The following is a 27757-nucleotide window of genomic DNA, read 5'->3' on the forward strand; positions in this document are numbered from 1 at the left end:
CAAGTGAGACACATGATTCCAGAAGGATAAGGAAACCATTTGTCTAGCAGCTCTTTTGTTTCTGCCCTAGTCTGTCACTTCATGTCCCTGACGCACCACGAAGCTGGGCTTGTTCCCATTTTACAGTCGAGGAAGCTGAGGTTGCTTCTTTGGTAGAGGCCCAAGAAGACTACGAGAGGGCTCAGTCAGTCCTTTACCCAGCGGGAAGCTGGGAGCCCGATATGGACTTTCCGGAAAGGCGGGACTGAGCGTGGCTGTGTATTGGGGAGGGGGGGACCCCTTCCTCCGCCCCCTCCCCGCCCCTCGGCCGCGGCGTGGCGGGGTCGGGAGGGCCGGGGCGGAGCTGGCGTCGCCTTGGGGGCGGGAGAGCGACCGCCGGCCAGGCAGGACAGGCGAAGCCACAGGCGAGAGGACCCGCACCGGGAGGATCGGCAGACGGAGGGCGGCCCAGCACGCTGGGGATGTGACCCCCACGGCCGGAGCAGGACTCGACCTATCCCACCCAGGCGGAGCCCGCGAGTGAGCGCCCCGACCGCCCGCGTCCCCGCCGCGCGCCCGCCTTGCTTCCACTTTCATTTCCTGGGCTGCCCGGCGTGGCGCCGTCCAGAGGCGACCTGGGTTCGAAGGCAGGCGGGCCACAGTCCCGGGTCCGGGGTCTGAGGCTCACGACTCCGAAAGTTGGGGCTGGGGGCGCGTGGGGTGGGGCGGGGAGGCGGTGGCTGAGGGGGCGTGTCTTCGAGAGCGGAAATGTCAGGCTGGCTCCTCTGGGTCCTAAAACCTATCCTGCCCGACAGCTGGGCGGGGTCAGAGGAGGGGTGAGAGGGTCCAGGGGGAGGCAGAGTTCTGGCATGGGTGGCCGAGCGCCGCGGGAAAGACCATGGAGTCTCGGCTTCTTCTTGTCTCTTGTTCTCCTGTCAGCACGGCGCTCCCCACATCGTACAGCCTCAGGCTGGATTCTTGGTTCAAACTGGGGCTATGAACCTGCTGAGAATTTGGGTCAGGCCCGGAAAGTGGCAGGTGTGGCTCTGGCTAAAAGTCGGAACTAGGCAGGGCCGTCCTGCCTTCTTCCTTTGGGAAGCCCAGATGCGCACCAGAGAGAGTAGGCGCGGGTGAGGGCGCTCTGGGAGAGGGAGAGGGAGAGGGACTGGAGACAAGCTGCATGGATAGAAGGGCTCCTGCCCTGTGTCCAAACCCCCCTCCCTCCAAAAGCTCACATGTTCCTGGGGAGAAGACCTGTTTCAAGTTCACTGGTCAGTTACTGCGGGAGGGTGGGTGTATTGGAGAACAGGAAGTAGGTTGTTCCCTTTGGTGGAAAAGATGTTTCCCCTCCCCTCCCACTCCTCACCTCTCCCTATCTCTCTACCAGACCATCCCACAAAGAAAAATAAATAGTTCTTTACTCGGAGTGAGGGATTAAGCCTTGCCCCCTTGTCCCAAACCTGCCTGTAACTAGCTGTGTGACCTCAAGCTTTTCAGGTTCCCTCTCTGGGTCTCAGTTTCCCCAGAGACTGTACAAGAATGTACAAGAAGTGGGCTGGACTAGCTGATTTCTCAGGGCTATTTCCTACTCTAAGATTCTGGTTCTAAGTTTTCCTTAAAGCCTGAGCATTGACTATGTGCTGGGCCCTGACTTAGGCTCTGGAAGGGTGCTGGGGCAAGGACTTGGTGGGGGGCAGCAATGGTGAAAGAGTAGTCTCCAAACAAGGAGAAGCAGGACCGTGGGGCTGTGGGAGGAGGTAGCATTCAACCTGTCGTCAAGCAGAGAGACCAGTGTAAGAAAACACACAGCAGGAGAGTGTGGGATGCGTTCAGGGATCAGGAAGAAGCCCAGGGCAGTTAGCATAGGAAGATGGGACATGGGCCAGGAAAGGTGGGGTGAGGTGTCGAATGCCTGAGGATGGGTCTGTTTGTAACTGTAGAGGGGGCCACATGAATGTGGAGAGCCCAGAAACCCCCATCCAACTGCAGTGGGTGTGATTTGGGAAGCACCTGCCATAAAGCGGAATTTAGAATGGGAACAGCAAGTAAAGCAGGGACATAGGCTCCTCGTTGGTCGGGAAGCTCAGGTCCCACCCTGTAGACATCTTGGGTGAAAAGTCGAGGGGCTGAGAGATGGATACGATGGCACCTGTGGGTTTTTTTTAATTTCCGTGGGGACAAGATCCTGATGGGAGACGTGCCCTACCTTCCAGAATCCCCCTCATGTCACTTGATTGTCGCTCATTCTGGCCTGCTTGTTATGGGTACAAAGAAGGACATTTGTTCCAAACAGTTCCTCTGCCAGCTTGACTTCATGCCTGAAGTGACCCCCACCAATCCATGTGTTTGGTTACTCCCACTTTTCGCCCATTATTGCCTTAATTCCATCATCCCTTCCCCAATCCTGCCCCACCATCACCAGAGATGTGAGGAAGGAAGATGCTCCAGTGTCAACCAGTTGGCTGAGGCCAAGGTCAGGCCTTGTTGGTGGTGGTAATCAAGCCTCAGTCTAGGATAGGGTCTGTACCCAAACTGACCAGGGACAAGGTAAGGTCAGAGTTCAGCCTGGGGCCAGAGCCCAAAACTTAACCTGTAATCATTAGTGGCTAAATTCTAGTCTCAGCCCATAGCCTGGGTTTATATTTCCCAAGAGCTCACAAATTCACAGGGGAGATGAAATGACTATTCTGAGAGTCCCAGAAATCTGGCCTCTATCGGAGTGACCCAGGAGGTTGCATGGGCCAAATCCGTGCCTGCTACGGGGGTCACCCAGCAAGTCAGTGGTGGAGCTGGGATTAGATCACAGGAGTCCTGCCTCTGAGCCTGGGGCTCTGACTGCTGTCCTCAAAGTCTGTTCTGAGTCTGGGATCCTGAATTCTAAGAGGCAGAGCAGATTTGTTTGAGCTTTAGATGGGCCCAGGTGAGTGGATCCAACCACACTCTTACTACCACCCAGTGCCTGGCACATAGCAGATGCTCTTAGACTGTCTACTGAATGTCAGGTGCAATGGAAGGGGCCAGAGCCTGGCTCAGGTTTGGGGCTGGAGGAGGCTGGCTTGGAGGGAAGGATTTCTAGCCACTGTCAGAAGAAACAGTGCCCTCGGAGACCTGCCACCGTCCCCTTTCCTCCAGCCCCTGCAGCCACCTGGAAGCCGTCCAGCTGGCTGCATCAAGGCCCCTTCCTCTTTCAGGGTTAAAAAAAGGAAAGGACATTTTTGGTAGAAATGTCCGTCCTGCTCCCTGGGAATCCCCGGTGGCCAGATGGACTACGGGATATCCCAGAGGAAGTTGAAGGCAGGGGCAGGGGGGCCTCCCCCATGCACAATGCAGCCAGGCTCTCCCACGCTGTACCAGCTGGCCTATAATGGGCTCCCAGAGGTCATTTTGTCCGGGCCCCTGCCTCCCAGCAGGACTGCAAGGAGCCTCTGTGACCTCTCTGATGGTCAAAAAGTCTGATGAGCACCTGCTAGGAGCCCAGGCCCAGCTCTCTCTGAGACATGATAACAGCAGAGGGGAAACAAAACAAGACGGGGAGGGGTTGTGACTTGGCAGGGGTGAGAGTGGTGAGGCCCATCAAGATGCCAGGGGAGGGTGCAGCGGTGGACTGAATACTCTCGGGTGACAGGGAAATGACGTGTTGGAAAGTCAAAGCCATTTGGTAAGGTCCTGACCACTCTGTAACTTCTCCTTGTCCCTGGCAGGACATCCCCAGGGCCGTGGCCATGGCCCTGTGCCTGAAGCAGGTGTTCTCCAAGGACAAGACATTCCGGCCACGGAAGCGCTTCGAGCCGGGCACAGAGCGCTTTGAGCTGTACAAGAAAGCCCAGGCCTCACTCAAGTCCGGCCTGGACCTGCGCAGCGTGGTGAGGCTGCCGCCCGGTGAGAACATCGAAGACTGGATTGCTGTGCATGTGGTGGATTTCTTCAACCGCATCAACCTCATCTACGGCACCATGGCTGAGCGCTGTAGCGAGACCAGCTGTCCCGTCATGGCCGGCGGGCCCCGCTACGAGTACCGCTGGCAGGATGAGCGCCAGTACCGGCGGCCCGCCAAGCTCTCGGCGCCCCGCTACATGGCGTTGCTCATGGACTGGATTGAGGGGCTCATCAACGACGAGGACGTGTTCCCCACACGCGTGGGTGAGCGCCACCCGACAGCCGGGTCAGGCCAGGCCAGGTTGGGAGGGAGCCACCAGGAGCCCATTTTGCAGATGAGGCATTTCATTTGATGCAGCCTCTGTGTGACAGGGACATGGTTTTCATTCCCATTTTGTAGAAGAGGAAAAGTGAGGCTCAGAGAGGTTAAATGTCTTGTTCAGAGTTAGGCATCTTATGCTAGGACTGCCTGGCTTCCAGTTTGGGGTTCTCCTTGCCTGAAGCTTGAGTGTCCGTCCCTCCAGAGACCACCCCAGTTGGGCCACAGACACTGATTCTCAGAATCCTCCAGGCCACAGGGCACCAGAAGAGGTCCATGGCAGGTCCCCCCTGCTTGGGCTGATCTGACCTCCCACCTCCTGAGACGTCCCTCCTACTCTGGGCCTCAGGAAAGGAAACGAGGTGGGAAGTGGGCAGGCCCAGATACTATTTCTGCCTCAGATTGGGGCTCTGAGAGCACAATTTTTCTTTGTCAGACCCAGGCTACAGGGGCCTTTTCTTATCTCAGCAGGGCAGCCTGGGCGGGTGAGGATGGGGGGAAGTGGGGAGTGATGTCAGCCTTGCCCTACTTCCCCAGCCAAGGGCAGCAGGAGGCAGGGGTGTCAGCCGATGAGCTGAGCAGGCATGACTCCGTTTTCATCACAGCAGCCCCACCTGTACCCTGGGCCCCACCACCACCCGCACTCATGCTGATCCCTATGGAGGCTATGGGAAGGACTGGAAGCAGAGATGGGTGGGGTGGGGTGGCCAAGCCCAGAGGGGAGAAGTCTGAATGTCAAGAGAAGCTCTGGGTACTGAGTCACAATTAAGTGTCTGTAACTCCTCCCCAGCCAGGCAGTGGCCTGCCATATCCTGCAATACCATGCTCAACAGCGGGTACCTTCATTTTACATGGTTTTGAGAAGACTGAGGCTGAGATAAGGAAAGTGTACTGAAATGGGCCAGATTTAGAATGGGAGCTCAGGTCCCTTGGGATTCAGGCCCCAATCTAAGTGGGCAGGACAAGTCTGAGGAACCTGGGCTGGACCTGGAAGGGCTCTCAGAGAGGCAGGACTCAACCCTTCCCAAGAGCACTGGGGAAGAGGCCCCTCGGCCAGGTGTGAGCCTGGATCTGGGCTCTTACACCCTTTTAGCCGTGCCAGGTGTCTGTGCCTTAATCCTAGGACAGCTTTGCCACAGCAGAGAAGAAGACATAGCCTCCCAAATCTCCTTGCTGAGAGTGGGAGGTTGTGCAGAAATCATGCCTTCTTCACAGATCCCAGAACTGCCCCCATTCATCTCTGAGGGGCACTGAAGTGCAAAGAGGGATTGAATCCTGTCTCCAGTGTTTACTAATTAATAGTTCTGTGGTTTTGGCCCATGGGCTTCAACTTGATGTGCCTCAGTTTTTATCAAATCTAGAATAATTATCATAATACCCATCGATAGGATTGTTGTAAGAATTAGAGGCAGAAGATACAGAGGGTCCAGCGCAGGGCCTGGCTCATAGATGGAAGAACTCGTCAAAGGTGTTATTGTATATTTGAAGGAATCGAGGGTATCTGAACTAGTTCTTGAAGAGGATGTGTTTGAAGAGTGTATCATTCTCAGGATTGGGGTCTGGGGTCTGTTAGGTGAATGTTGGGAAGAGGAGTGACTGGGAACAGGCTGGAGAGGGAGGTTGAGGCCAAATCATGGAAGGCCCTGAGTGGATGTCATACTGGGGACTTATTCCTCAAGGCGCAGGTCTTTTAAAAGGGGCCCCAGATGTTGATGAACCTCCCTCTTGGAATTGCATATGAAGGTGTGATATGAGCATACCTGCGAGTCCACATACTTCTGGAATAATTTTCATCATATTCCAGAAAGGGTTGGTCAGTGACCCCCCCAACAAGTTTGCAAAGCCCTGCTTTAGATGTTGAGAAAATATAAAAGATGATTTGCGTGTCAGCAAGGGAGAGGCACAGTAAGATTTGTGCTTCACTAAAAAAGGATGTATGGGGGAAAAGCAAACCACTGTCTTTCTCTGACTTCTAAAGGGAAGTGTGCTGAGAATTGAGGGAAGAGGCCATCCAGGGTGAAGACTGCCAGGATGCCGATTCCTGCCCTCCCCCTTCTGCCTCTCCCTGCCCCACAGGAATTCCCTTCCCCAAGAACTTCCAGCAGGTCTGCACCAAGATCCTGACCCGCCTGTTCCGCGTCTTCGTCCACGTCTATATCCACCACTTCGACAGCATCCTCAGCATGGGGGCCGAGGCCCACGTCAACACCTGCTACAAGCACTTCTATTACTTCATTCGTGAGTTCAGCCTGGTGGACCAGAGGGAGCTGGAGCCACTGGTGAGGACAAGTCCCCACTGCCCTCCCCCCCCAGTTCCTGCACCCGGGCTAGCCTCTGTGAGTTCACAGGCGCAAAGGCTGTCTGCTTTAAGAAAATCCGGTACATAAGTTTCTGGCTCGTCCATTAACGTGAATACATTAAGAGAAGACAATTCATTCAACAGTGGTTCCTGTACTTTAATAGAGAATTTGGCTGGAGTTGTTCGGGGTGGGGAGGTGGGAAAGGGGGCAGGCTCAGGTAGAGGAGAAACAAGGCCCCATGGTTTTGGACAGTTGAGTTCTAACTGACCTCTCCCCACTTTTTGTCTCTGCAGAGGGAGATGACAGAGCGGATCTGTCATTGAGCCAAGACCTGGACATTGTTGCCCATCAGATAAACCATCTAAACACAGCGTGGCAGGGGGAGGGGACCCTCAGGAGGCTGGTGGTAGAGGAGCCTGGAGGCCCTGAGGTTCCTTCCACACACTCCAAGCCCCAATTTCTGATTCTCAGGCGTCTGCCCACATCTCCCCTTCGCTGCTTGCGAATGGGGAAATGAGAGGAGCTGCAGGGTAGGGAAACAGAAGGAAGGGAGGAGTTAAACCTCTGGCAGTGATGTCTGAGGTTGGGATGGGTTTCTTCTCTGATACTTGACCCTGCCATAGTGGTTCTCAAGGCCATTTGGGATATGTGGATGTGGCTGAGGTGATGACAAGAAAGGTGCAAGAGAGTTAGCAGCTTGTGTGAGTGAGCAGAGAGGATGGTATGTGTGTGTGTGTACACATGCAATTTTGTCTTTAGGGTGTGACTGGGAGAGCTAGCTGCCTTAAATCCTGCCTGGAATATAATATGCCCTCCATAAATGTTAGATGAATGAATGACTGAAAAGTCTGCTACCATCAGATATGAACACTGTAGATGTGAAGACAGATAGGTCTGAATCCCTTCTTGGAGTATCTGACCATGTACAGAATGTGGTTGTAGAAGTCTCTATGGTGGGACTTTCCTGCAGGGGGCAGGTAGGAAAGGGAGCTTTGCCCTAGTGCAACTGCAGATACATGCTCTGATCTTCTCAACCAGAGACACCTGTAAGCTGTCATTTTACTCATCCCTCTGTCTCCAGGAAGGCCGGTTTATAACAATCTCCTGAGTTGTTGGGGGTGATCCCTTATGTCCACAAAAGTTGTCTGGTCCTTAACTTGGGAATTCTACATTCCAGTCTGGCTCCCAGAACCTACAGACCTGGTTCTCTGAGTCTGAAGCCTACAAACCTGGTTTCCAGGGATCTTAAACCCAACGCCAAATAATCCTCCAGCCCAAGGACCTGTTAAAACTTGCATTGGGAAACTCTGGAGTCTTGTTTCCCATCCTAGGACATTGAGGACTATGTAACTGGTGAATGGATTCTTCTAGGTTTGGGGAGCCCACAGCCTGCAAGTACCTGTCTCCTTCTCAACCATCATCAAGACATTCCAGCTGATTGGATCTCAGAGCACAACCAATCACAGAGAGACTTGGCTGTTCATTCAGCACTCCATTTCTCAGCACCCTGTCCCAGCCCAGTGCCCAGACCCATGGGTGGAGAAACTGAGGCAGGAATGGGCCCAGCCCTCCCAGAGCTTCCTCACTAGGAAGCCAGGATGGAAAGCCAGAGAAATCAGAATCATCCAGTCTCATCCTCTTAGTGAGACAAAGGAGGGAACTGGGACCAGGAAGGGAGGGGGGAGAGACAGTCCAAAGCTTCCTAGTAAGACTTTCATGAAACTGGAATAGAAACCAGGGGTCCTGACTCCCAGGCCAGGGCTTGTCAGTTACTAAATAGGGCGATGAGATGCACAGAGAGAGAAGGTTTGACAACCCTTCTTCAAGACACAACTGTTCCTGCTTTGAGCAAGTGTTGCTACCCTGATGCCAGAGTGCCCCACCAACCCTCAGTTCTATTGGGGTGGTCTGCTGAGCCAAATCTCCGAAAGTATGCCCCTCTCAAAGTTGCTTGCCCTCTGGGGAAACAGATCAGTTTCCTGAGGCCAGGCAGTAGGACCTGGGACAATCTTTGCTGCCTCCAGAGCAGTTCCCAAGGGTCACACACTGGCCTAGCAGCTTTGCTAGAGGCTCTTAGTGAGAGGAGCCAAAACTTTCCCCAGGATGGATTGTGGCTTGGAAGATGGATTCCATGCCGTGGCCAGGGCGACTGGGGGGAGGGGGGCAATGAAATCTATTTTTGTGAAACAGAAGGAAGACTTTATTGTTGTTATTTTTGGAAAATAAAGAATGCAAACTAAAGCAGCCACTTGTGGGAAGCTGTGGTCTGGGCACCACATGGCTCCCAGGCAAAGCTGTGGAATGAACTGAGCCAGACTGGGGCAGGGAAGGCTTTTTGTCTTGAATTCTCGGGCCAAGTAGAGGGTTGGATGGTGTGGTCATGTCTGGCCCAGCTTTCCAGGGTGGGGACACTGAGATTTTCTTGGAGCTCTGGGAATTCTGGGTCCCTTGGGGATGAGAAGGCCCAGCTTGCTTCCGGGAACTCAGTCTGATGGGGGAGGTCTTCCCTTGTTTCAGCTCCAGTCACCTGGCACTGTTTTTTTCTCTGGCTCCAGCCCCTCAGTCTGGGTGGTTTATTGGAGCTAATAGGTTAAAGGACAGGGCAGAAATATAGTCCCAACCCTAATCACAGCAGAGGAGCCATTCCTAAGAGGAAACACTTGTTGAGTGCTGGCTGGAACTCAAATTGGAGGTAGTAGGACATGGTCTGGTTCCAAAGCTGACTCCCCGGGGGACACCTGAGAACTTTGGCTCAGGTTTCAGTGTCATTCCACTGTCCCTAACCTACAAGATGCTAGGACAGGAGTTGAAAAGCACCTTAGTTCTAAAAAGTCAGCAAAGGCCCCCCTGGAGCCCTCCCCTCTATCTGCAAAGGAGACAGTCTGGCTTTGTACAGGGTCTCTCTGGAGGGCAGAGGCCTGAGTTCTAGTTCCAACCCAGTCCCCAAGGTATCATGGCAGGCCCCTTCCCTCACTAAACTTCAATTTCTCATCTATTTCATGATCAGGAGCAGATGTGGAAGACCGATTGATCTCCAAGCTCCTCATTACTCACAGTCTGTGAATCAATCACAATAATAACAATAGCTAATGCTAACTATGTGCCAGGTACAATTTTAAGAGCTTGACGTATAATGGCCTGCCCAATCAAGTTCGTCTCTAGCCTTCTGCCTGGCCCCTCTTCTGGCCGCCAATATCCCTCCTTTCACTGCTCCAAGATCCGGAAGACCCTCTACTCTGCTGCCCCTTCTTCTGGCTCACTAGAGAAAGCACCAGTCCAGCATTCTGAAAGGTGACTCAACTTTTTACACCTCCTAGGACAGGTCACCCACTATTTTCTCAATCACTGGATAGCTAGGACTGTTAGAAAGTTCAGGCTCTGGACCCATGGTTGTTTTGAAATACACCATGGCAGTGAGGGTCTATTTATCTCAGAGTAGAAAGCTAAGAGTAGAATAATTTGAGAGAAAAGGAGGGGAAAGAAGAGAAAGCTAGGAGCCCTCAGCGATGCAGAGAAAAGAGTTCCCTCACAGGGCAAAACCAGGCAGGAGAGGATTCTTAGAGACCCTATACACACTCTCACTGTGTATTCAGAGTGAGGGGCAGCTTCGTTGGGCAGTCAAGGTTGAGAAGGCTTTGTTTTCCTACTGGCTCAGGTCTATTTCTACAGAGTTTGCTCTTTGGAGCAGGGAATGAGGGAGCCATTGTCACCACCCAGGACAGAATATCCACCTACTGAGTGAAGAATGCCCCACCATTCTTGGCCCTCATGAGCACTGCAACTCCTCTTTGAAGCTTCCAGCTGCCACATATACCTCCCATACTCCCTTCAGGAGCCCCAAGTATAGCTGGAGCTCCACCAGCTTTGGGGGAGCCCTCCTTGACACCTCCCTCCTCTGAGCCCACAGAGCCCTTATGTGGTGTCAACTGAAACTGGTTGCCATGTAGGGAGCATAGGAACTTTGCGAAGCTGAATTGGAACATAGGCCCAAATAATTCAGGACCAGCTGACTGCTGGACAGTCTGGGACAGTGAGGGAAATAGGCTGGCGAGGTCCAGGAGGGCTTGAAGCTTGGATGGGTCTGGACTGTGAAAGGTGGAAGAGGTCAGGATATACACAGGTCTTCAGGCTGAACCAGGGGATTTGGGAAGGGACTGAGCATAGACGCATGGGAGAAGGTCCCCCTCTCCAGCCTTCACCCAGACTGAAAATCCAGCAAAACCCTTAATGTCCCCTAAATTTATCCAGGCCTCCCTCCATCAAATAGATGAGGAGACCGAAATCTGAAGGGGAAAGGGAACAAATGCTTGTAAGGTGGAGGATGAGAAGAAAGTTCAAGAGCCTCTTTTTACTAACTTTGCTCACCAGATTCTCACAACAGTCTGGACACTGGCAGGGAAGGGATGTTTACTTCCATTTCACAAAGGAGGAAACTGACAGGAGTCAGGGCCGGAATTAAAACCCAAGTCAGTCCTCTTCTCCTCTCTTTGCACCTGCAGCCTGGGGTGGGGTGGGGGTGGGGGGCACTGGTTGATGTATTCATTCATTTGTAGTTGTTTCTTTAAAACGAGCTTTCAAATTTTTTAGTTCGAACAGTGGGGTCAATACTTTACAAAAAGAGAAACTCTCATGGTGAAATTATAGGAACTCAGACCTTCAAAGAAATTTTACAGAATTAGCCCAGTCTTAGAAAGGATTAGCAGCATTGTCCCACAAGTTAAAAAATTCCTTCCTGGCTTGCAGAAGCGCTCAGTAAATGTTAATTACACGTCTCGCTGCCACCCCTCCTTCTTCTCGGCGCTTCCCAAGCTTCCCACCGCTCCAGTCGGAAAAGACAGCGTCCCAGGACTGAAGTTCCACCCGCTGCCCCAGCAATCTCCCCGCCCCTCTCCTCTCACGCCTGCGCAGTTAACTGAACTCGCCGGCACGTCTCACCAGGGTGGCCGTCAGGGCGCAGGCGCAACCCCGCCCCTCCACGCCCCACTTTCCCCGGGCCCTCCTCTCGGGTCTAGCACCGCCTCTTCCGCGTTCTCAGCGGAACGATCTGCAGGTGAGGGTGAGTGCGACCGACCCCGCGGGGAGTCAGCTGAGGTGACGGCGCGCTAGCGAGGTATCCCTCCGAGCAGAATGGGGCGGGTGGGGAGGAGGTCTGTGAATGAGTCCGTGTGCCCAGGCGGGGGCAGTCAGAGCCTTCAGCCCGAAGTCACGACCAGATTCCGATGAGGAGGGACAGCCGAAAGGACGCTTCTCTCGGACTCTTCTCCAGGGCTCCGTCTGTGGCGAGGTCGGGGTAGGGTTGTCGGTGACCCGAGGTCGGGGTTCAGTCTGCGGTCGGCTTGAGACTCAGTTCCTCCGAGGAATCAGGGCCCAGGCTATGTCTGGACTCAGAACTCAGGCTGGGAAGCAGCGTAAAGAGTTTTTCATGTGAGGAATTTATAGTATCTGTGCACTACTTATTTTCAAGTTAACTGTTTTCATTTGTTTTTGCAATATTTAAAAGCCCTTGACATGTGCAGGTGGCTGTACAGTGGGGACAAGTAACAGCGTGGGGTTCAGTCCTCAGAGGTCTTCCAGGCCACCTTTCAGATGGTCAGTGGCAGATCAAAGGCCTGCGCTGGGGACAGGAATCAAGTGTTGTTGTAGGTGCGTGAATTTGGAGTCAGGCAGTCCTGGGTGCAGATCTCACCGGTGCCACTTCCTAGCTGTGTGTCCCTGGGCAAGCCGTTTCCCAGAGTCACTTTCTCCTCTGTAAAATGTGAAGGTTGACTAGGATTTAGTAAATCACTTAAAACTGTGGTGCCTATCACTTAATGGGTGCTCGAATATGTGGTGACTGATTTCTAGGAACTAGCAGGTCATTTTGGACAAAGTACTCTAGAGAAGCCTTGGGGGAATTGTTGGCATGCCCTGTGCCTTGCAGCCTGAGTGAAATTTTTGGATGAGAAGGGAACCAAGACTTCATTGACAACAGCTTGTGTGCCGGGTATTGTGTTGGGCGATTGGTGTAAATTATCTCACTGGATCCTCAGCCACCAGCCAGGTGGTTTCAGCTACATTCTTCTTAGCTTCAGCCTTTCTGAAGAGGGCTGGACTGGAAATGAGGTGCAGAGGAGACCCAGGATTTGGGTTTTTATGTGGAGGTGCGCCAGCTAGAGACTTTGATGCCCACCGCCCCAACTTTTCCCACCTCAGCTCTTCTCTTTCTGTGATCCAGAGGGTTGGTTAGGTTCTTGACTTTGTCTGGGAAGCCTGTTAGTCTAGTGCTCCAGCAGATTTTGCCAGTCAGAGAGCCTAGCAAGTGAGCACCTCTTAAACTCAGATTGCATGAAGTAGAATCATGGGAGAGAGAAACTCTGTGAGCAGTAGTTACCGGATTCTCACACGTGCTTAGGAAGCACACATGGTCTCCTGTTATATGATCCCATAGTAACTTGGTTCCTTTGCTGTCCTCTTCATGGGAGCCCATGTAGGCTTCCTAAGATACTACTCTGATCATGTTATATCTCTGTATATTTCTGCTCAGAAACCTTGGCAGGCCTCATTGCTCATGATGTAGAGTTTGGACTCCTTAACCTCATAGAATCTCTTCCCAAACCTCTCTCCTGCCTTATTTCCTTTTGTTTTCCCAAACTTGCCCCCTGTGCCTCAGTCAAAATAAACTAGTCTTTGCTCTCCAGACACCCCTACATGTTCCCGTCCCAACATTTGCTTATATTCCCTCTTCCTGGAGTTCTCTCCTCCTCGTCTTTCAAGGCCCCTGTCTCCTGTGACATCCTTCGTGAAGCTTCTCAGACCCCCGGCTGGGTTAGTTTTCCCCCTCCAATCATCTGTAGAAGAGACTAAACCTTGAATATAGCTCTGATCACAGCCTGCCTTGAAGTATGTCACCTCATTTATATGGATGCGGGGGGCATTGGACAGCGGGGGCCATGTCTATTTCCTTCTTCCTCTGCCTGACACAGGGCTGGCACATAGTAGGCCTCTGCAGTGTTTGTGATTGAATAAGTCAGAAACATTTTTTATTTACTGGCTTTGATCTTCGTTTCATGAGCTGGTCACCTTGAGAGTGAGGCTTTGTGTTTTTCCTTCTCTCTGTGCCTAAGGAGGGCCCTAGTTTAGATTGATGATATCCTAAATACAGGCATCAAAGACAAGAAAGTGCAGGAATTCTGCAGAAGGCAGGATTCCTCTTTGCTGCTATTGTTTACAGGCTCCTCTTATATCTTTACTGTAAGCCTTGTTGGGGTGGGTGAGGGAGCTGGTGCTCTGTTTTGGGTGTGATATTGTTAACACAGGGGAAAGCTCACAGGTGGTTTGCTAATCAATTGCTCTGCCCTTGACCTTGGGAGGCAGTGGTGGCTTCCATCTGGAGACCAACAGCTACAAATTCACATTTTTCCTCACCAGCAACCTCAGCACAGAGAACAGAAGGGACTTTATTGATCTTAGATATATATACCATTGAACTTGGAAGGGGCTTGAGGACCAACTGGTTCTACGTCTTTGATTTTACAGATGGGGAGAGGACTTGATCAAGATTGCACAAGTTAGTGCAGAGGTGACACGTCCTGATTCTGTTTTTCCTAGTCTACCACACTGTTAATATATCTAACATTTATTGAGCACTTACTGGGTGCCAAACAGCTTTAAGTGCTTTATGTGTGCCATCTCAAAACTCTATTTTATAGACTTAGAAACTGAGACAGAAGTGATTCAAATCTATTTTCTGACTCCAAACACTGGTTTTTAGAATTCGTTTTAAGGGCAGTTATCTCCTAACCAGTACAGTGGGACAGTTCTCCAAAGAGCTTGCTTCCAGACGTCGCCTTACCTCTGTGAGTAAGAGACGTACTCTCAGTGATGTCTGACTACATACTAGAGTGTATGTCCCAAGACAAGTCCCAAGTGTGTTGAAAGAATGAGTGCTAGTGGGTCTTGGTTTAGGAATATTAATATACCTCAAAAATAGCATTGTTGGTCAAGTCAAGCAGTTAGTTTTAGAATGTCTCAGTCCAGAATCTTTCTGTAAAATTCCCAGTCCAGGATGGAACAGCTCAATTCATTAAGCACTTATTGAGCTCTTGCTATGTACGAGACTCCAGTATTGGGGAATATACATAGAGGAAAACAGTGCATTTCCTGCCCCTCTGTAAGTAATTGTCTTCTCACAGCCTTCTCCTTCCAATGCAGTTCAGAAGGTAGGTAAGTACGTAACTGAAATCAGACTGTCTGTGGTAAATGTAGTGAGGAAAGTAAACAAAAGGGAGTGTCCGGGAAGAAGTCACTCCTAACATGACCAGAGAGGGTCTAGAGAAAGATTCCTAAAGTGGAGAATTGATGCTGGGCCTTGAAGGGAGTACATTTCTGAGAGAAGTGGAAATGCACAGAGGGGCGTGTGTGTGTGTGTGTTTGAGTGTGTATATGTTGAAAGTAGGAGGGAGAGAATGGAATTGGTGAGAGGGGGAAAAATACTGAAATGGTGCATTGTAGCCAAAATGTAGAGAGCAAAGGGGAAAACACGAACATTTCTTACCTGTTTTGTTTTGTGACTTGCAATATACTAGATGCTTGACACACTATAATTTATGTCATCCTTACAATCCTATAATATAGGGATATTTACCTCTAATTTAAAGGTGAAGAAACAAGACCTCAGAAAGATGAATGTGGCTTACCCAAGATAATGCAGCTAGGAAGTGGCAGAGCTTGGTTCAAACCCGGGAACGTCAGCTTGAAAGACCCATATTCTTTTCCCAATTTCATGACTAGGACTGTCTAAGCCATTTCTTGTTTTGTTTTCCATGAATATGGAAAAATTCCTTCTGGTGATAAAGGAAGGTTTTCTCATGATAACCTTTTGTGGAGCAGGCCTCACTTTCTCTCCCCGAGGCTAAAGAGCCAGGGTTTCTTTCACTTCACTCTTAAAACCTATTTTCCACTGCTTAGATCACATTGGCCATACTTCTTTTCTTTTTCTTCGTTTTTTACACTTCTTGGCAGTGACTTAGTGACTTCCCTTAACTATTTAAGGGAAGGATAACTTCAGGTGTCTCCATTCATTCAGTAAACATTTGAGCATTTTCTTAGTGCCAGGCCGTAGGCCAGATATCAGAGATCCATAGGTGAATTAGGTGTAATGTCTGCCCTGGTCCTTGCTTACAGTATAGAGGGAGATGGACAATAAAATGTTATAGGTGCTGTGACTGAATTATGCACAAATGTGGAAAATAGTTTAGAGTAATCATTTGACCAGACAGCAGGATAAGGCGTTTGGAGAGGAATATTAAGACATAACACAGAGAGAAAAAAAGACATAACACAGGAGTTGTGATCTGGGATAAGATTATGGAGGCCCTTGTGGCCAGACAGGAGCTTAGTTATTCCTGAGGCAGTGGACACCTGTTAGAGATTTTAGGACAAGGAAGTAGGCTCAAATTTGGCTTTTTAGACCAAGGACCAAGATGCCGCAGCCTTAGTCTTGTCTGTCCCCATTGGTATTTTCAGTCTTGAAAATGACATGGCGGATCCTTGCTTGGATACTAGGTTATTTTGCTCTAAAGCTTTTATAGACAGTCTAGTTCTTGGACTCTGGAGAAATTTCATCGTCCATACAGTGGGAAATCCATTAAGAATTAGAGAATTGGGCTGGGCTCAGCCTGTATGAGACCAGCCGCCGTCCAATCTAGGTAGGAAGGGGTACAGGGATGAAGAGAAGGTTCCAGGCTCATTTTGGCATTTGGTAAGGAACGTTAAGTTTTTTCAGGTAGTGTGGAAATTGAGAGTTCTTGCTGAGGAGGAAGAGAAGCCCATGGAATTTGGGATATGCCAGAACTAATCAGGGCTAACAGACATTTAGAACCCTGGGTCATGTATCTTGAAAACCTCCTTTCTATTAATTTAATTCTTCCTGCTGGCCAACTGTCCTTTAGAGAGTGGCTGGGTTGCTTTCCAGAGCCATAGCTGATCTGGGGAAGCCATAGCCAAGATAAAATAACAGCTACCAGGCGGACAGTGGTGGCTCAGTGCCATGCCAGAGACCCAGGTTCGATTCCTGGAGTCTGCCCATGTGAAATAATAATAATAGCTACCATTTATTGAGTGCCTGCTATATGCCAGGCATTTTGCCATGAGCTTTTTAATATGTATTAGCTTATTCAGTTCTCACTGCAACCCTGTGATGTGGGTGCGAGTGCCCCCATTTTATAGAGGATGACACTGGAACGTTATTATGTCCAAGGCATAATAATGCTGGTAGATGGTAGAGACAGGATCGGAACTAGGCCCCAAGAGCTTGACAGCCCATACAGTTTCTACTTTTCTAGCCCTAGAGTGGTCTAAGTGGTAGAATAATACTCCGAAGAAAGTACAAAGTCCTTAAAGGAATAACTGAAGTTTTTTTTTGTTTTTTGTTTTTCTTTAGGCCCAGAGGCCATAACCAGCTTGCCTAACTGGTCTTGCATGACCTGCAAGCTAAGAATGCTTTTTACATTTTTAATGGTTGGGGAAAAAATCAAAAGATTAATATTTTGTGACATGAAAATTATGTGAAATTCAGATTTCAATATCCATAAGTAAAGTTTTGTTAGACGATAACCACAATCATGCTGTTATGTATTATTGTCTGTGGCTGTATTCACACTGCAAAGACAGAACTGAGTAATTGCAACAGAGACCATATGATGAGCAAAGCCTAAAACATTTCTTCTAACTGAGCCTTTACAGAAGAAAGTTGCCACCTCTACTATTGGCAACAAACAAGGACCAAATAGGCTTTGAACCTATAGCAAGACTGAAGGCAAGTAATTAAAGTTGGAAGGTGTTCACGGCTGTCACTGTATGTGTTGCAGTTGCTAAAAGGAGAGGGAGTGTAATGTGAGCTTCTTTGGGCCTGGAAACAGTTTCACCAGGCCACAGAGATTTGTTTGGGAGTAAAAAGCACGGTAAGAAGGACTATCCCATATCCTAACATCTCTATAGGACAATAAAGAGAGATTTTCTAGATGAAGTAACGCATTCAGATATTTATCAGAGCTCCTTACTGTGCCACATACAGAGATGAAAAAGGTTACATTCCTGCATTTGAGGAGCTTATGGCTTAGAGGGAGAGCCGCACATACATGTGTATGACTAGCAGTAAGTGTTATAATGGTATACTGTGGGTTTGCTTAAACGCTGAATGAAGTAGGGAAAAAAGTGAGGGACCACTTCATGCAGGAAATCATTTGCGATGGACCTTAAAAGATAAAGAGTAATTATTTTTCAAGGAGCTACATACCAGGCTAAGGAAACAACATGAAAGGTTTGACTGTGAATACATGGAGCTTATGAGGATGGAGGAGAAAGAGACATTCACATGATATATGAGTTCAGTGGCTGGGTGACTAGGAGGATGATGCAATCTGATAGAGAAGAGGAAAAATCAGGAGGAAGGCAGCAGTGGGTGGGGACAGAGGACAAGTCCAATTTGGGGCATGTGATTTGAGGTAATGGTGAAATTCATCAGCCTCCAGTTAGAAAGCTTTTAGAAATTCTGGCACCACGCAGAGTTAAGCTGCACATTTAGAGCTTTTCCACTGAAAAAGGGGGAAGTACATATTTATTTCATAGAAAAGAAGTTGACAAAGCAACTTTGACACATGATAGCTGGAGCTAAAGGATTAAAAACATCAGTGGACATACAGAGAGTAAAGTCAGCAGACTGAAAACAAGAAGTAACTATGCACTTGGCTTAAAACCCAGTTTCCATTCATGTGAACTGCTGCTCTCAGCATCTGCTTTATCTTTTTGACTCTATTTCTTCTTGCCTATGAGACTTGAACCTGGTCGCTAAGAGGTGAAGCCAGCGCTCATTCATCTCTAAATGAAGTGGGCAGCAGAGAAGTGTCAGCTTTTGCCTTCTGCATTAGACTTCACAGAGCAAGCAGAATTGTCCATCTCTGTCATCCAGGTTCAGGTTCATCTTTTTGGGTCTGAAGTCCTGCAGTGGGAACAGAATCTTAAAACTCAGACCCTTCTTAAGTTATTTGAGATTCCTCAAAAGCTAATGGTAAAGACTGGGAAATATCTGTGATTGCCTTGTGTATATGTACTTACTGGTGTAACACATAGGTTTGGGGAACACTTAGCTCAGCCTTAGCTTCTCTGATCCTCTTAAAGAAGTCAGCTTTTTTATATACTTTCTATTTCTGCTGTTTTGAAGATTTTTGTGCCAGATATGATGAAGCAGAAACAAATGAAGAACTGAAGAATGTTTGCTACATACAGAGACCACTTCTTGTAGCTGGAAGACACTAGCCCTTCTGACGGGAGCATTATTTCATTTGGAATTTCAAGTTTACAGAGGATTCACTTCTCAGAAGTTGGCTGAACCTATAGGTAAGATTGGATGTGCAATTTGCATATTCCTTTAGTTTGCTTCAAGTTCATATTATTTGATATTTCCAGAGGAAGGGATGGGCCAGAGATTGTCTAAGCAGATAATGGTTTGCAGTGTTCAATTGGGTAACTAGGTTAGCTGGGTTGCCTGACATTTATCTAGGACAGCAAGGAGGAGTACAATTCTATAAGAAATAAACTGTAGTGAAGGTTATAAGGAAAGTTATTCAGTAAGTAAAATATATTTATTTACTTTTAATTACAAAATTAAAACAACTGTATTGTAACAAAAATCAAATATGACGAAAGTAAAAAGTGGAATTCTCATACCCACTCAATCTCATTTTCCAGAGGTAGCCTTTGTTAATAGTTGGGATATATCTTTTCAGTTTGTTTTGGGGGGAGTTGCATGGTCCAGGAATCGAACCCAGGTCTCTCGCGTGGCAAGAAAGAATTCTACCACTGAACTACCCTTGCACCACCCTATTTGTGGGTTTTTTTTTTTTTTTTTTTTTTGCTTTTTTGCATAGGCAGGCACTGGGAATCAAACCCAGGTCTCCGGCATGGCAGGCAAGAACTCTGCCCCTGAACCACCGTCGCACCACCCTGCCGTATTTGTTTTTAACTTATAATTTGGCAACATTTTGAAGTGTTGTGTTATATTCTAACCTAAGGTTCAGTCATGCCTGGCAAGTTATAAATTATACCTCATTTGTAGATTTGGGTCAGATAAGAGGTGGGTGAGAGTGGTTTTAGCCTAATCTGTAAGTTTTCACCCTCTTTTGCTGCTGGGTATCACCTCTATTTATATGTAGCCTCCTGGTGGCACTACTGTCTTCCCATTTTCCCCACTCCCAAACCAGCTCTCTTTCCTGAATTCTTCCCTTCTTTGATGGCACCTCTATTCTCATGGTTACCAGACTTTTTTTATAAATATGATTCAGAAACATGTATTGAGATCTCCTCCTGTGCCCGGGTCCATACTATGTTGTGGGGCTAGAGAGGAAATACTTTAAGGAGAATGGTCATCTTTGACTCCTCTCCCATCTCTAGTGGTTTGGGAGGACTAGGACCAGTTCTGCCCTCCATACCCTCACTCCATAACACTTCACTCAGCCCTTCAGTCTCTCTCCAGCCTCCAGTTTGTCCTGCACCTCAAATTAATGGCCCTAAAATACGGCTCCAGTCATCTCACAGGCATTGTCTATAGCCTGATTCACAAACCTTGCAGTTTGTAGTCTGCAAACCTTGGGGCTCTCTGAAGCCCTTTGAAGGGATTTGCGAGTCACTATATCTGCAGAGTAAAATAGTGTGACTATGTTATTTGCTGTTGCCAAGCAACAGTGTATACAATTGCTGATGCCTTAGCAGGAATCAAGGCAGTGACACTGAATTTACCAGTTGTCATTACAAGACTGTAATTCATTTCCAGGCAGTCATTTTTTACTTCAATGCCATTTTCAGTTAAGAATGTCCTTGATGATGTAGTAAAAATTATTAATTCAAAAAAAAATCGCAAAATTATTAATTTGATTAAATCATTCCCCTTTTTAATATTCTGTGTAACAAATGAAATGCACATAAAGCTCTTCTGCTGCAGACCCAAGTAGAGTGGTTGTCTCAAGGAAAAACACTCATGCAGTTGCTTAAATTGCATACTAAACTAGCTGCTATTTTCATTTTCGTTTGAAAGAATGACTGACAAACTGTAGTTATTCATACTTATTTATGTGGCAGATATTTTCTTGAAAATGAAGGAATTAAGCCTGTTACTTCAAAGGAAAGCAACTGACGGTTGTTACCAATGATAAAATTTGAGCTTTCAAGCAAAAATTAGAATTTTGAGAAATATACATCCACCACTGTGCATTTGATGGCTTCCTGATATTTAAAGACTTTTCTGATGAGATCAATGGTGATATAATATGATTTTTCAATATTTTTTCAAGAAATATGCCAACATTTGGAAGATTCCCATAACTAATGACTCTATGTTTTCCATATAACCAAGACGTGATATTACAAAATCACATGCAGGTAAAAGATCCATTCAAAGTATAAGACAGACCAGTGTTAATATAATAGCGCTCAGAATGTTCATTGATATGAATTCAGATGCCACGTTGCTATAAACCTTTAAGAAATTACTTTTTGTTGAGTATCGGAATAGTAGCAAAAAAATACCTACAATTATCCAAGAAGGCTATTAAGATATTATTCCTTTTACTAGCTCTGTTGTACCTATTGTCTTCATATACTTGGGACAAAACAACATATTGAAACAAATTGAATTCAGGAGCAGATATGAGAACTTAGCTGTCTTCTTTGTTGTTATTGTTGTTTAGGAAAAAGCTTTTATTTTAGCTATAAGTAAAGGCAGAACAGTAAAGTGTGGGTTAAAAAAAATATCTCCTGGAGTAAAATTTTTGGGAGAAAAACAAAACAGTAATTATTTTTTGATTAATGTCAGATTGAGTGTCCATAATATGCCAGGCAATTCACGTATTTCATCCTTATAAGAAAGCCATCTTCTTTTAAGTCAGACACTAAAGAAATTTGCAAAAATGTAAAACAGTGCCATTCTTCTCACTAAGTTTTTAATAATTATATTAATATATTATACATTATATTATATATTATATTATCATATAATGAATTTATTGTTATTTTTAAGTGAATTGATCAATGAAAAACTTTTTCATTTCTCAGTTTTAATTTTTTTAATGGTAAGTATTGATAGATATAAGCCACGTAAACAAAAGCTCTTGGGAATCCTTGGTAATTTTTAAGACCAAAAAAGGGTCCTGAGACCAAAAAGTTTGATAACTGTTGGTTCCTTCTTATCTTGACTTCAAGATTTAAGAGCATTCTCTTAGTGCTTTTCCCATTGCTGTTTTGAATGATTTAAACACCCAGTGTGTATCCTTCAAAAAATTAAGAGGTGGGCGGGCCGCGGAGGCTCAGCGGGCAAGAGTGCTTGCCTGCCGTGCCGGAGGACCCCGGTTCGATTCCCGGCCCCAGCCCATGTAAAAAACAAACAAACAAACAAAATATAATAAAACAAGAAAATGTTTAAAAATGTTTCCCTTTCTTCCTCCCTTCCTTCCTTCCATCCTTCCTTTCTTCAAAAAAAAAAAAAAAAAAAAAAAAAATTAAGAGGTGATGGCTGTTTTGTCATTTGGAAACAGGTTGCCCACACATGCAGGAAATATTCTGACTGAAAGGACTTTCAGGATTGCTGTAAGCACAGATTTAGTAGGGGCTCCTTAGACTGTAATCCAGTTCTGAACCAGACAGGACCAGAAACTTGACTCATTTTTTTATTAGAGAAGTTAAGCATTTGTAGACCATCCATGCATAAAATACATGGTTCCCACGTACCATCCTCTTATTAACACCTTGCATTTTTGTGGTACATTAGTCACAATTGATAAAAGCACATTTTTATACTTCTGCTGTTAATTCTAATCTGTGGTTTAACTTAGGGCTCACTGTCTTTTGTGCAGTTCTAAGGGTTATTTCATTTTATTTTTATTCTAATAGTACATATACAACTTAAAATGTCCCCCTTTTAACCACAATCAAATATATAATTCAGTGCTGTTAATTACATTCATAATGTTGTAGTACCATCACCAAGACTCATTACCAAAACTTTTCCATCATCCCATATAGAAACTCAGAGACTTGTATGGCTGGTATCCCTCAGAGAGGCTAACCTGACCAAATTCACAAAGACTAATCAGTGTCCAAGCCTGGTGCTTCCTTTAGTCATTTAATTTAGAAATGGACAGGCTTGAGAAATAGCAGCCTTTTTCCTTCATTTTTTAAAGTATGTGTAAAACTGAAACACTTGTCTACATTTTCCATTTTCTATAATAAAGTATAAAGAGTAGCATGATGAACTTCCATGTATGTATCACCCAAATCAAACAAGTATCAGTTTATAAGGGCTAGTTTTCTGCATAGGATGTTCTCTCTCAGGCCAGGATGGGGGAACCCCCAGGAGATGCACTGACAGCTCTAAAGACTGCTTCTGCACCCAGAACCAGAATAGAAGGTGAACCTGAGGTCTAGACCCATGGCCTCTGGGGACCTTACTACCCCAGCCCTGCTCATTTGGAGGCCTGCTCTGGATCACCACCCTGCCGGCACCCTTGCAGGCCTCAGACAGCCAGCTTTCACTGCAGATGAGTGGACTCTGCAGCCTTCATACTGTTGGCCAGCCTTACTATACCAAGACTCATGGGGAAACCCTATGAAATACCTCTGTCCCTTGTCATCACATTTACAGGCAGACTGTCCTCTGATCGAGGTGGTTTTACAGGTGGCTCCTTTCATCCATTGTGTTGAATTTGGCTAGCTTCTGTTTGAGTATATCCTTTCCTTGACCTTGTCCCCTTGTCTCCTAAATAGTAATGATACCATCAGAAACCAAATCAGCCAACACATGGGTGAGGAAGAAGAACGTAGCCTTGTACTGGATACCAAAACTGCCGTGAAATACCTTGAATAGTCTTTGGTTTGTAGCTCATCTTTCATAATATGACAAAACACAAAATACAGTGTTATCTGTGAGCAATTAGAGACTTCTGATATGTTCGACTTTTGGTTAATGTAATAATGATAATGTGATAATGCCCTTGTGTTTATGTAAGCTGGAGCAGTACTGCCCAACTTTTTGACACAGTAGCACATGTAGCAATGATATTGTTCAGCGTGCTTGAGTAGGCAGGAGGCCCAGGAACTAGTGGGCTGATGAGGAAATCAAGGTCTCATTCATAACAATTCAGTCGAGAAACTCTGTGCTGTGGTGTCTAAATGAAAGCATTCTTGTTGGTACCTGGCTAATTTTTACTGGCTACCCCTTTTTGCCTATCAGCATCAGTGTCTAAATATAATGTAATGGTTAAGCACTTGAATTCTGAGTCAGGCTGTCTGGATTTAAGTTCCAGCTCTGCCACTTGCTAGCTGTGTAACCAAAGGCAAATTACTTAAATCTGTTTGTACCTCAGTTTCTTCATCTGTAAAATGTATTTAATAATTATACCTACCTCATAAAGTTGTGAAGATTAAGTATAAGATTAAGTATAAATTGTAGTTTCTGTAGCAAAGTGCTCATTTAGTAACCACCATGTAAGTATGTGTATACTATAACTTCTATTACTTCAAATAAATGCATTTTCTGGAGTCAGGCTCCCTGGGCCCCTCTTCATTTCCTCTTCCTCCTCCCTGGGACTATCCGTCTCACTTCCTTTCATTTCCTCAGTTTCCTTTTATTGTCACACCTCTCCACTGGTTTTGGGGCCCCCAGCTAGGGGCCCCGATGACTAAGAAGGCAGCTGAATTGGTAGTTATACTTATCAACTTGTTGTCCCTGTTATTCCTTTTTCTAGAAAGCATTTGTGGCTGAGGGAAGTAACTCTTACAGGTTGGGAAGAAGAGAGGAGTGAATCACAGACCTTGAAAAGAACCCTAGCATGGTTGGAAGAGGGGTGGGAACTAAGTTTGCATGACTGAGTTAGCCAGAAGTCCTGTTCTTGGAGAAAATTTATCATTCTTGGAATCATGCAAGGTGTAAGAGCTGGTGAGTTCTCTGTAGGCTCTATCAAAGTATGGAGTATAGGTTTGGTGGCTTTGGGGATGGTATAGTTGTAAGACTTTCTGGAGAAATGACATGGAAGGCGAACCTTGGGGTCGCTTGGGTTGGTGGTATAGTCCTGTTGGGTGAGGCCCCTTGACCGTTTCTCATCTGTGAGTTCTCTGAGGTTCTTTCCCCCTGCAGAAGCCAGGTTGATTCTTGGATCTGTATCCTTAACACCATGTACATTTCTAGTACAATCAGTACTTGTTGACTAAGGTTTTTCAAAGGAAAGAGAGCATGCATCCCTATTATCATTTTTTTTTTTTAGGCACACATTTTATTAGAACGTGTGAACAGGAGAAGATTGTTCCTGATGGCAGCCAGTCAGAAAATGGAAATTAATTCTCTGCCCTCTCAGATTTTTTTATGATTTCAATCTTTTTAAATCTATTGAGACTTGCTTTGTGATGCAGCATATGGTCTATCCTTGAGAATGATCCATGAGCACTTGAGGAAAAGGTGTATCCTGCTGTTGTGGGGTGTAATGTTCTATATATGTCTGTTAAGTCTAGCTCATTTATCATATTATTCAAATTCTCTGTTTATTGATTTTCTGTCTAGATGTTCTGTCCATTGATGAGAATGAGGAATTGAAGTCTCCAACTATTATGGTAGATGTGTCTATTTCTCTTTTCAGTTTTTTCAGTGTCTGCCTCATGTATTTTAGAGCATTCTGGCTCAGTGCATAAATATTTATGATTGTTATGTCTTCTTGTTGAATTGTTCCTTTTATTAGTACATAGTATCTTTCTTTGTCTCTTTTAACTGTTCTACATTTGAAGTCTAATTTGTTGGGTGTTAGTATAGCTACTCCTGCTCTTTTCTGATTGCATGGAATATCTTTTCCCAACCTTTCACTTTCAACCTATGTTTATCCTTGGGTCTAAGATGCATTTCTTGTAGACAGAATATAAATGGGTCCTGTTTTTAAATCCATTCTGCCAGTCTGTCTGTTGAGTGGGGAGTTTAATCCATTAACATTTAGTGTTATTACTGTATGGGCAGTACTTCTACCATTTTGCCTTTTGGATTTTATATGTCATATCTAATTTTTCTTCTTTTTGCCTTTACTGATAGTCTTCATTTCTATACTCTTCTCCACACCTCTCTCTCCTGTCTTTTCTTGTCTGTCTCTAGTGCTCCCTTTAGTATTTCTTGCAGAGCTGGTCTCTTAGTCACCAATTCTCTCAATGAATTTTTGTCTGCAAATGTTTTAATTTCCCCCTCTCTTTTTTTTGCATGGGCAGGCACCAGGAATCGAACCCGGGGGGCCTCTGGCACAGCAGGCGAGAACTCTGCCACTGAGCCACTGCAGCCTGCCCCCCCTCATTTTTGAAGGACAGTTTTGCTAGATATAGAATTCTTGGTTGGCAGTTTTTCTCTTTTAGTATCGTAAATATATCATCCCACTGTCTTCTCACCTCCACAGTTTCTGCTGAAAAATCTACGCATAGTTTTATGGGACTTCCCTTGATGTGATGGATTGTTTTTCTCTTGCAGCTTTCAAGAGTCTCTCTTTCTCTTTGACATCTGACATTCTGATTAGTAAGTGTCTTGGAGTACATCTATTTGGATCTATTCTGTTTGGGGTATGCTGTACTTCTTGGATCTGTAATTTTAAGTCTTTCATAAGAGTTGGGAAATTTTCAGTGATAATTTCCTCCATTGGTTTTTCTCCTCCTTTTCCCTTCGCTTCTCCTTCTGGGACACCCACAACACGTACATTCATGCACTTCATATTGTCATTCAGTTCCCTGAGTCTCTGCTCATATTTTTCCATTCTTCTCCCTTTATTTTCTTTTTCTTTTCAGATTTCAGATGTTCCATCCTCCAGTTCACTAATCCTAGCTTCTGCCTCTTGAAATCTGACATTGTAGGTTTCCATTGTTTTTTCCATCTCATCTATTGTGCCTTTGATTCCCATAAATTCTGTGATTTGTTTTTTCAGACTTTCAATTTCTTCTTTTTGTTCATTCCTTGCCTTCTTTATATTCTCCCTCAAATTCATTGATTTGATTTTTGATGAGGTTTTCCATGTCTATTCGAACATTCTGAATTAATTGTTTAATTCCTGTATCTCATTTGAATTGTTGGTTTGTTCCTTTGGGCCATTTCTTCAATTTTCCTAGTATGATTCTCTATTTTTTGCTGGTGTCTAGGCATTTAATTACCTTAATTAGTTTATTCTGGAGATTGTTTTCACTTTTTTTTTTCCTAGGATTTTCTTGCTGGGTGGCTTTGTTGTGTATCTGTTCTTTGACATTCAGTCAAAAGCTTATGCTAGTCCTCCAGCTGAGGTTTTGTTTAATAGATCAGAATTTTGTGTTTTTTTGTTTCTTGCCCTGACTGTATGGGGCCTTCCCTCCTCATCCCACCATTAGGAGGGTCTACTTAGGTATTATAGACCCCAGTCAGATTTTCCCAGACCAAACTGGTCTCCTCTCAAGAGGAAAGAGTCAGCTGCGTCAGTTTTCCCTGAGGGTGAGACCCAGCAGATTGAAAAACTTTCCTATGAAGTCTCTGGACTTTGTGTTTTTCCTATCCTTCCCAGTGTGTGGCACTTTTCTGCCTGCAGGTCCCACCGGCATAAGGTGATGCGGTACCTTTAACTTCAGCAGACTCTCCCTGCTGGGGGCATGGTGGAAACAGAGGAGAGGTTGTAGTCTGGTTTTAATGGCTTCACTTTTCCAGACCCTGGGGCCTGAATTCCTTGAGGGAGGGAATCAACCTGAGGTGGGCCCCAACCCTCTCCTGGGGAAGGCACAGGCTCCTGACAAACTCTCAAACAAGCTCAATTCTGCCTATGCCTGGGGCAGTGGAGCCTAAGAAGCCTTGCAGCTGTATCCAAAGAGTAATCAAGCCACAGAAACACAGCCACAAAAGAGAAAAAGAAAAATCCTTTTCAGAGCAGGACCCCGTTCCTTGGGTTTGCCAAACAAGAGGTTAAGTTGGTATGTTGCTCTGTGTATCTCCAGGTCCTATGTGACCCCTCCTTACCTGCAGGTCCCAGACCTTTTCAGATCCAAAAAAACCTGTTTTTTTTCTTTTTTCTTTTTCTGTCAGCGTGCCCACTCTGCACCAGGACAAAAATCAGCAACCTCCGCTTTTACTCGAGGTTCAGCTGAGCTGGGGGCCTATTTTTAGTAGTCAGAATTTGTTAATTAATTCCACATTTGACGCTTGGTTGGGCTCAGCCCCTGCTGCTGGTAAATTCTCTTTCCTTTCCCCTCTGGGAAACAACCTGTGGGGGAGGGGCGCTGGCCT

At 46.3% G+C, this 27757-nt stretch overlaps 2 protein-coding genes across 8 annotated transcripts in view; both read left to right on the forward strand.

The window, feature by feature from the left end:
* Positions 1–307: 307 nt before the first annotated feature.
* On the forward strand, positions 308–10931 carry MOB3C (MOB kinase activator 3C). Its single transcript, XM_077149769.1, has 4 exons — positions 308–519; positions 3681–4119; positions 6251–6453; positions 6768–10931. The coding sequence occupies exons 2-4, from the start codon at positions 3702–3704 to the stop codon at positions 6795–6797; spliced, it is 651 nt and encodes a 216-aa protein (XP_077005884.1). The 5' UTR covers positions 308–519; positions 3681–3701; the 3' UTR covers positions 6798–10931.
* Positions 10932–11423: 492 nt separating this feature from the next.
* MKNK1 (MAPK interacting serine/threonine kinase 1) overlaps positions 11424–27757 on the forward strand; it is a 46747-nt gene continuing 30413 nt past the window's right edge. Inside the window, exons 1-3 of one of the 7 annotated variants that reach the window (XM_077149772.1) lie at positions 11597–11898; positions 11991–12117; positions 18674–18849. The gene's annotated coding sequence lies outside the window, so the exon portion shown is untranslated. The other 6 variants (XM_077149775.1, XM_077149770.1, XM_077149773.1 and 3 more) reach the window with 6 other exon arrangements.

Source organism: Tamandua tetradactyla, chromosome 2, assembly GCF_023851605.1.
Source record: "Tamandua tetradactyla isolate mTamTet1 chromosome 2, mTamTet1.pri, whole genome shotgun sequence".
NCBI classification, from domain to species: Eukaryota; Metazoa; Chordata; class Mammalia; order Pilosa; family Myrmecophagidae; genus Tamandua; species Tamandua tetradactyla.

What these genes read in the sequence shown, in the direction of transcription:
- MOB3C (XM_077149769.1), top strand. Translation starts at nt 3,702, where the DNA reads ATGGCCCTGTGCCTGAAGCAGGTGTTCTCCAAGGACAAGACATTCCGG. An exon ending in CGTGTTCCCCACACGCGTGG is followed by an intron (nt 4,120 to 6,250) that starts GTGAGCGCCACC and finishes CCTGCCCCACAG; the next exon opens with GAATTCCCTTCCCCAAGAAC. An exon ending in AGAGGGAGCTGGAGCCACTG is followed by an intron (nt 6,454 to 6,767) that starts GTGAGGACAAGT and finishes TTGTCTCTGCAG; the next exon opens with AGGGAGATGACAGAGCGGAT.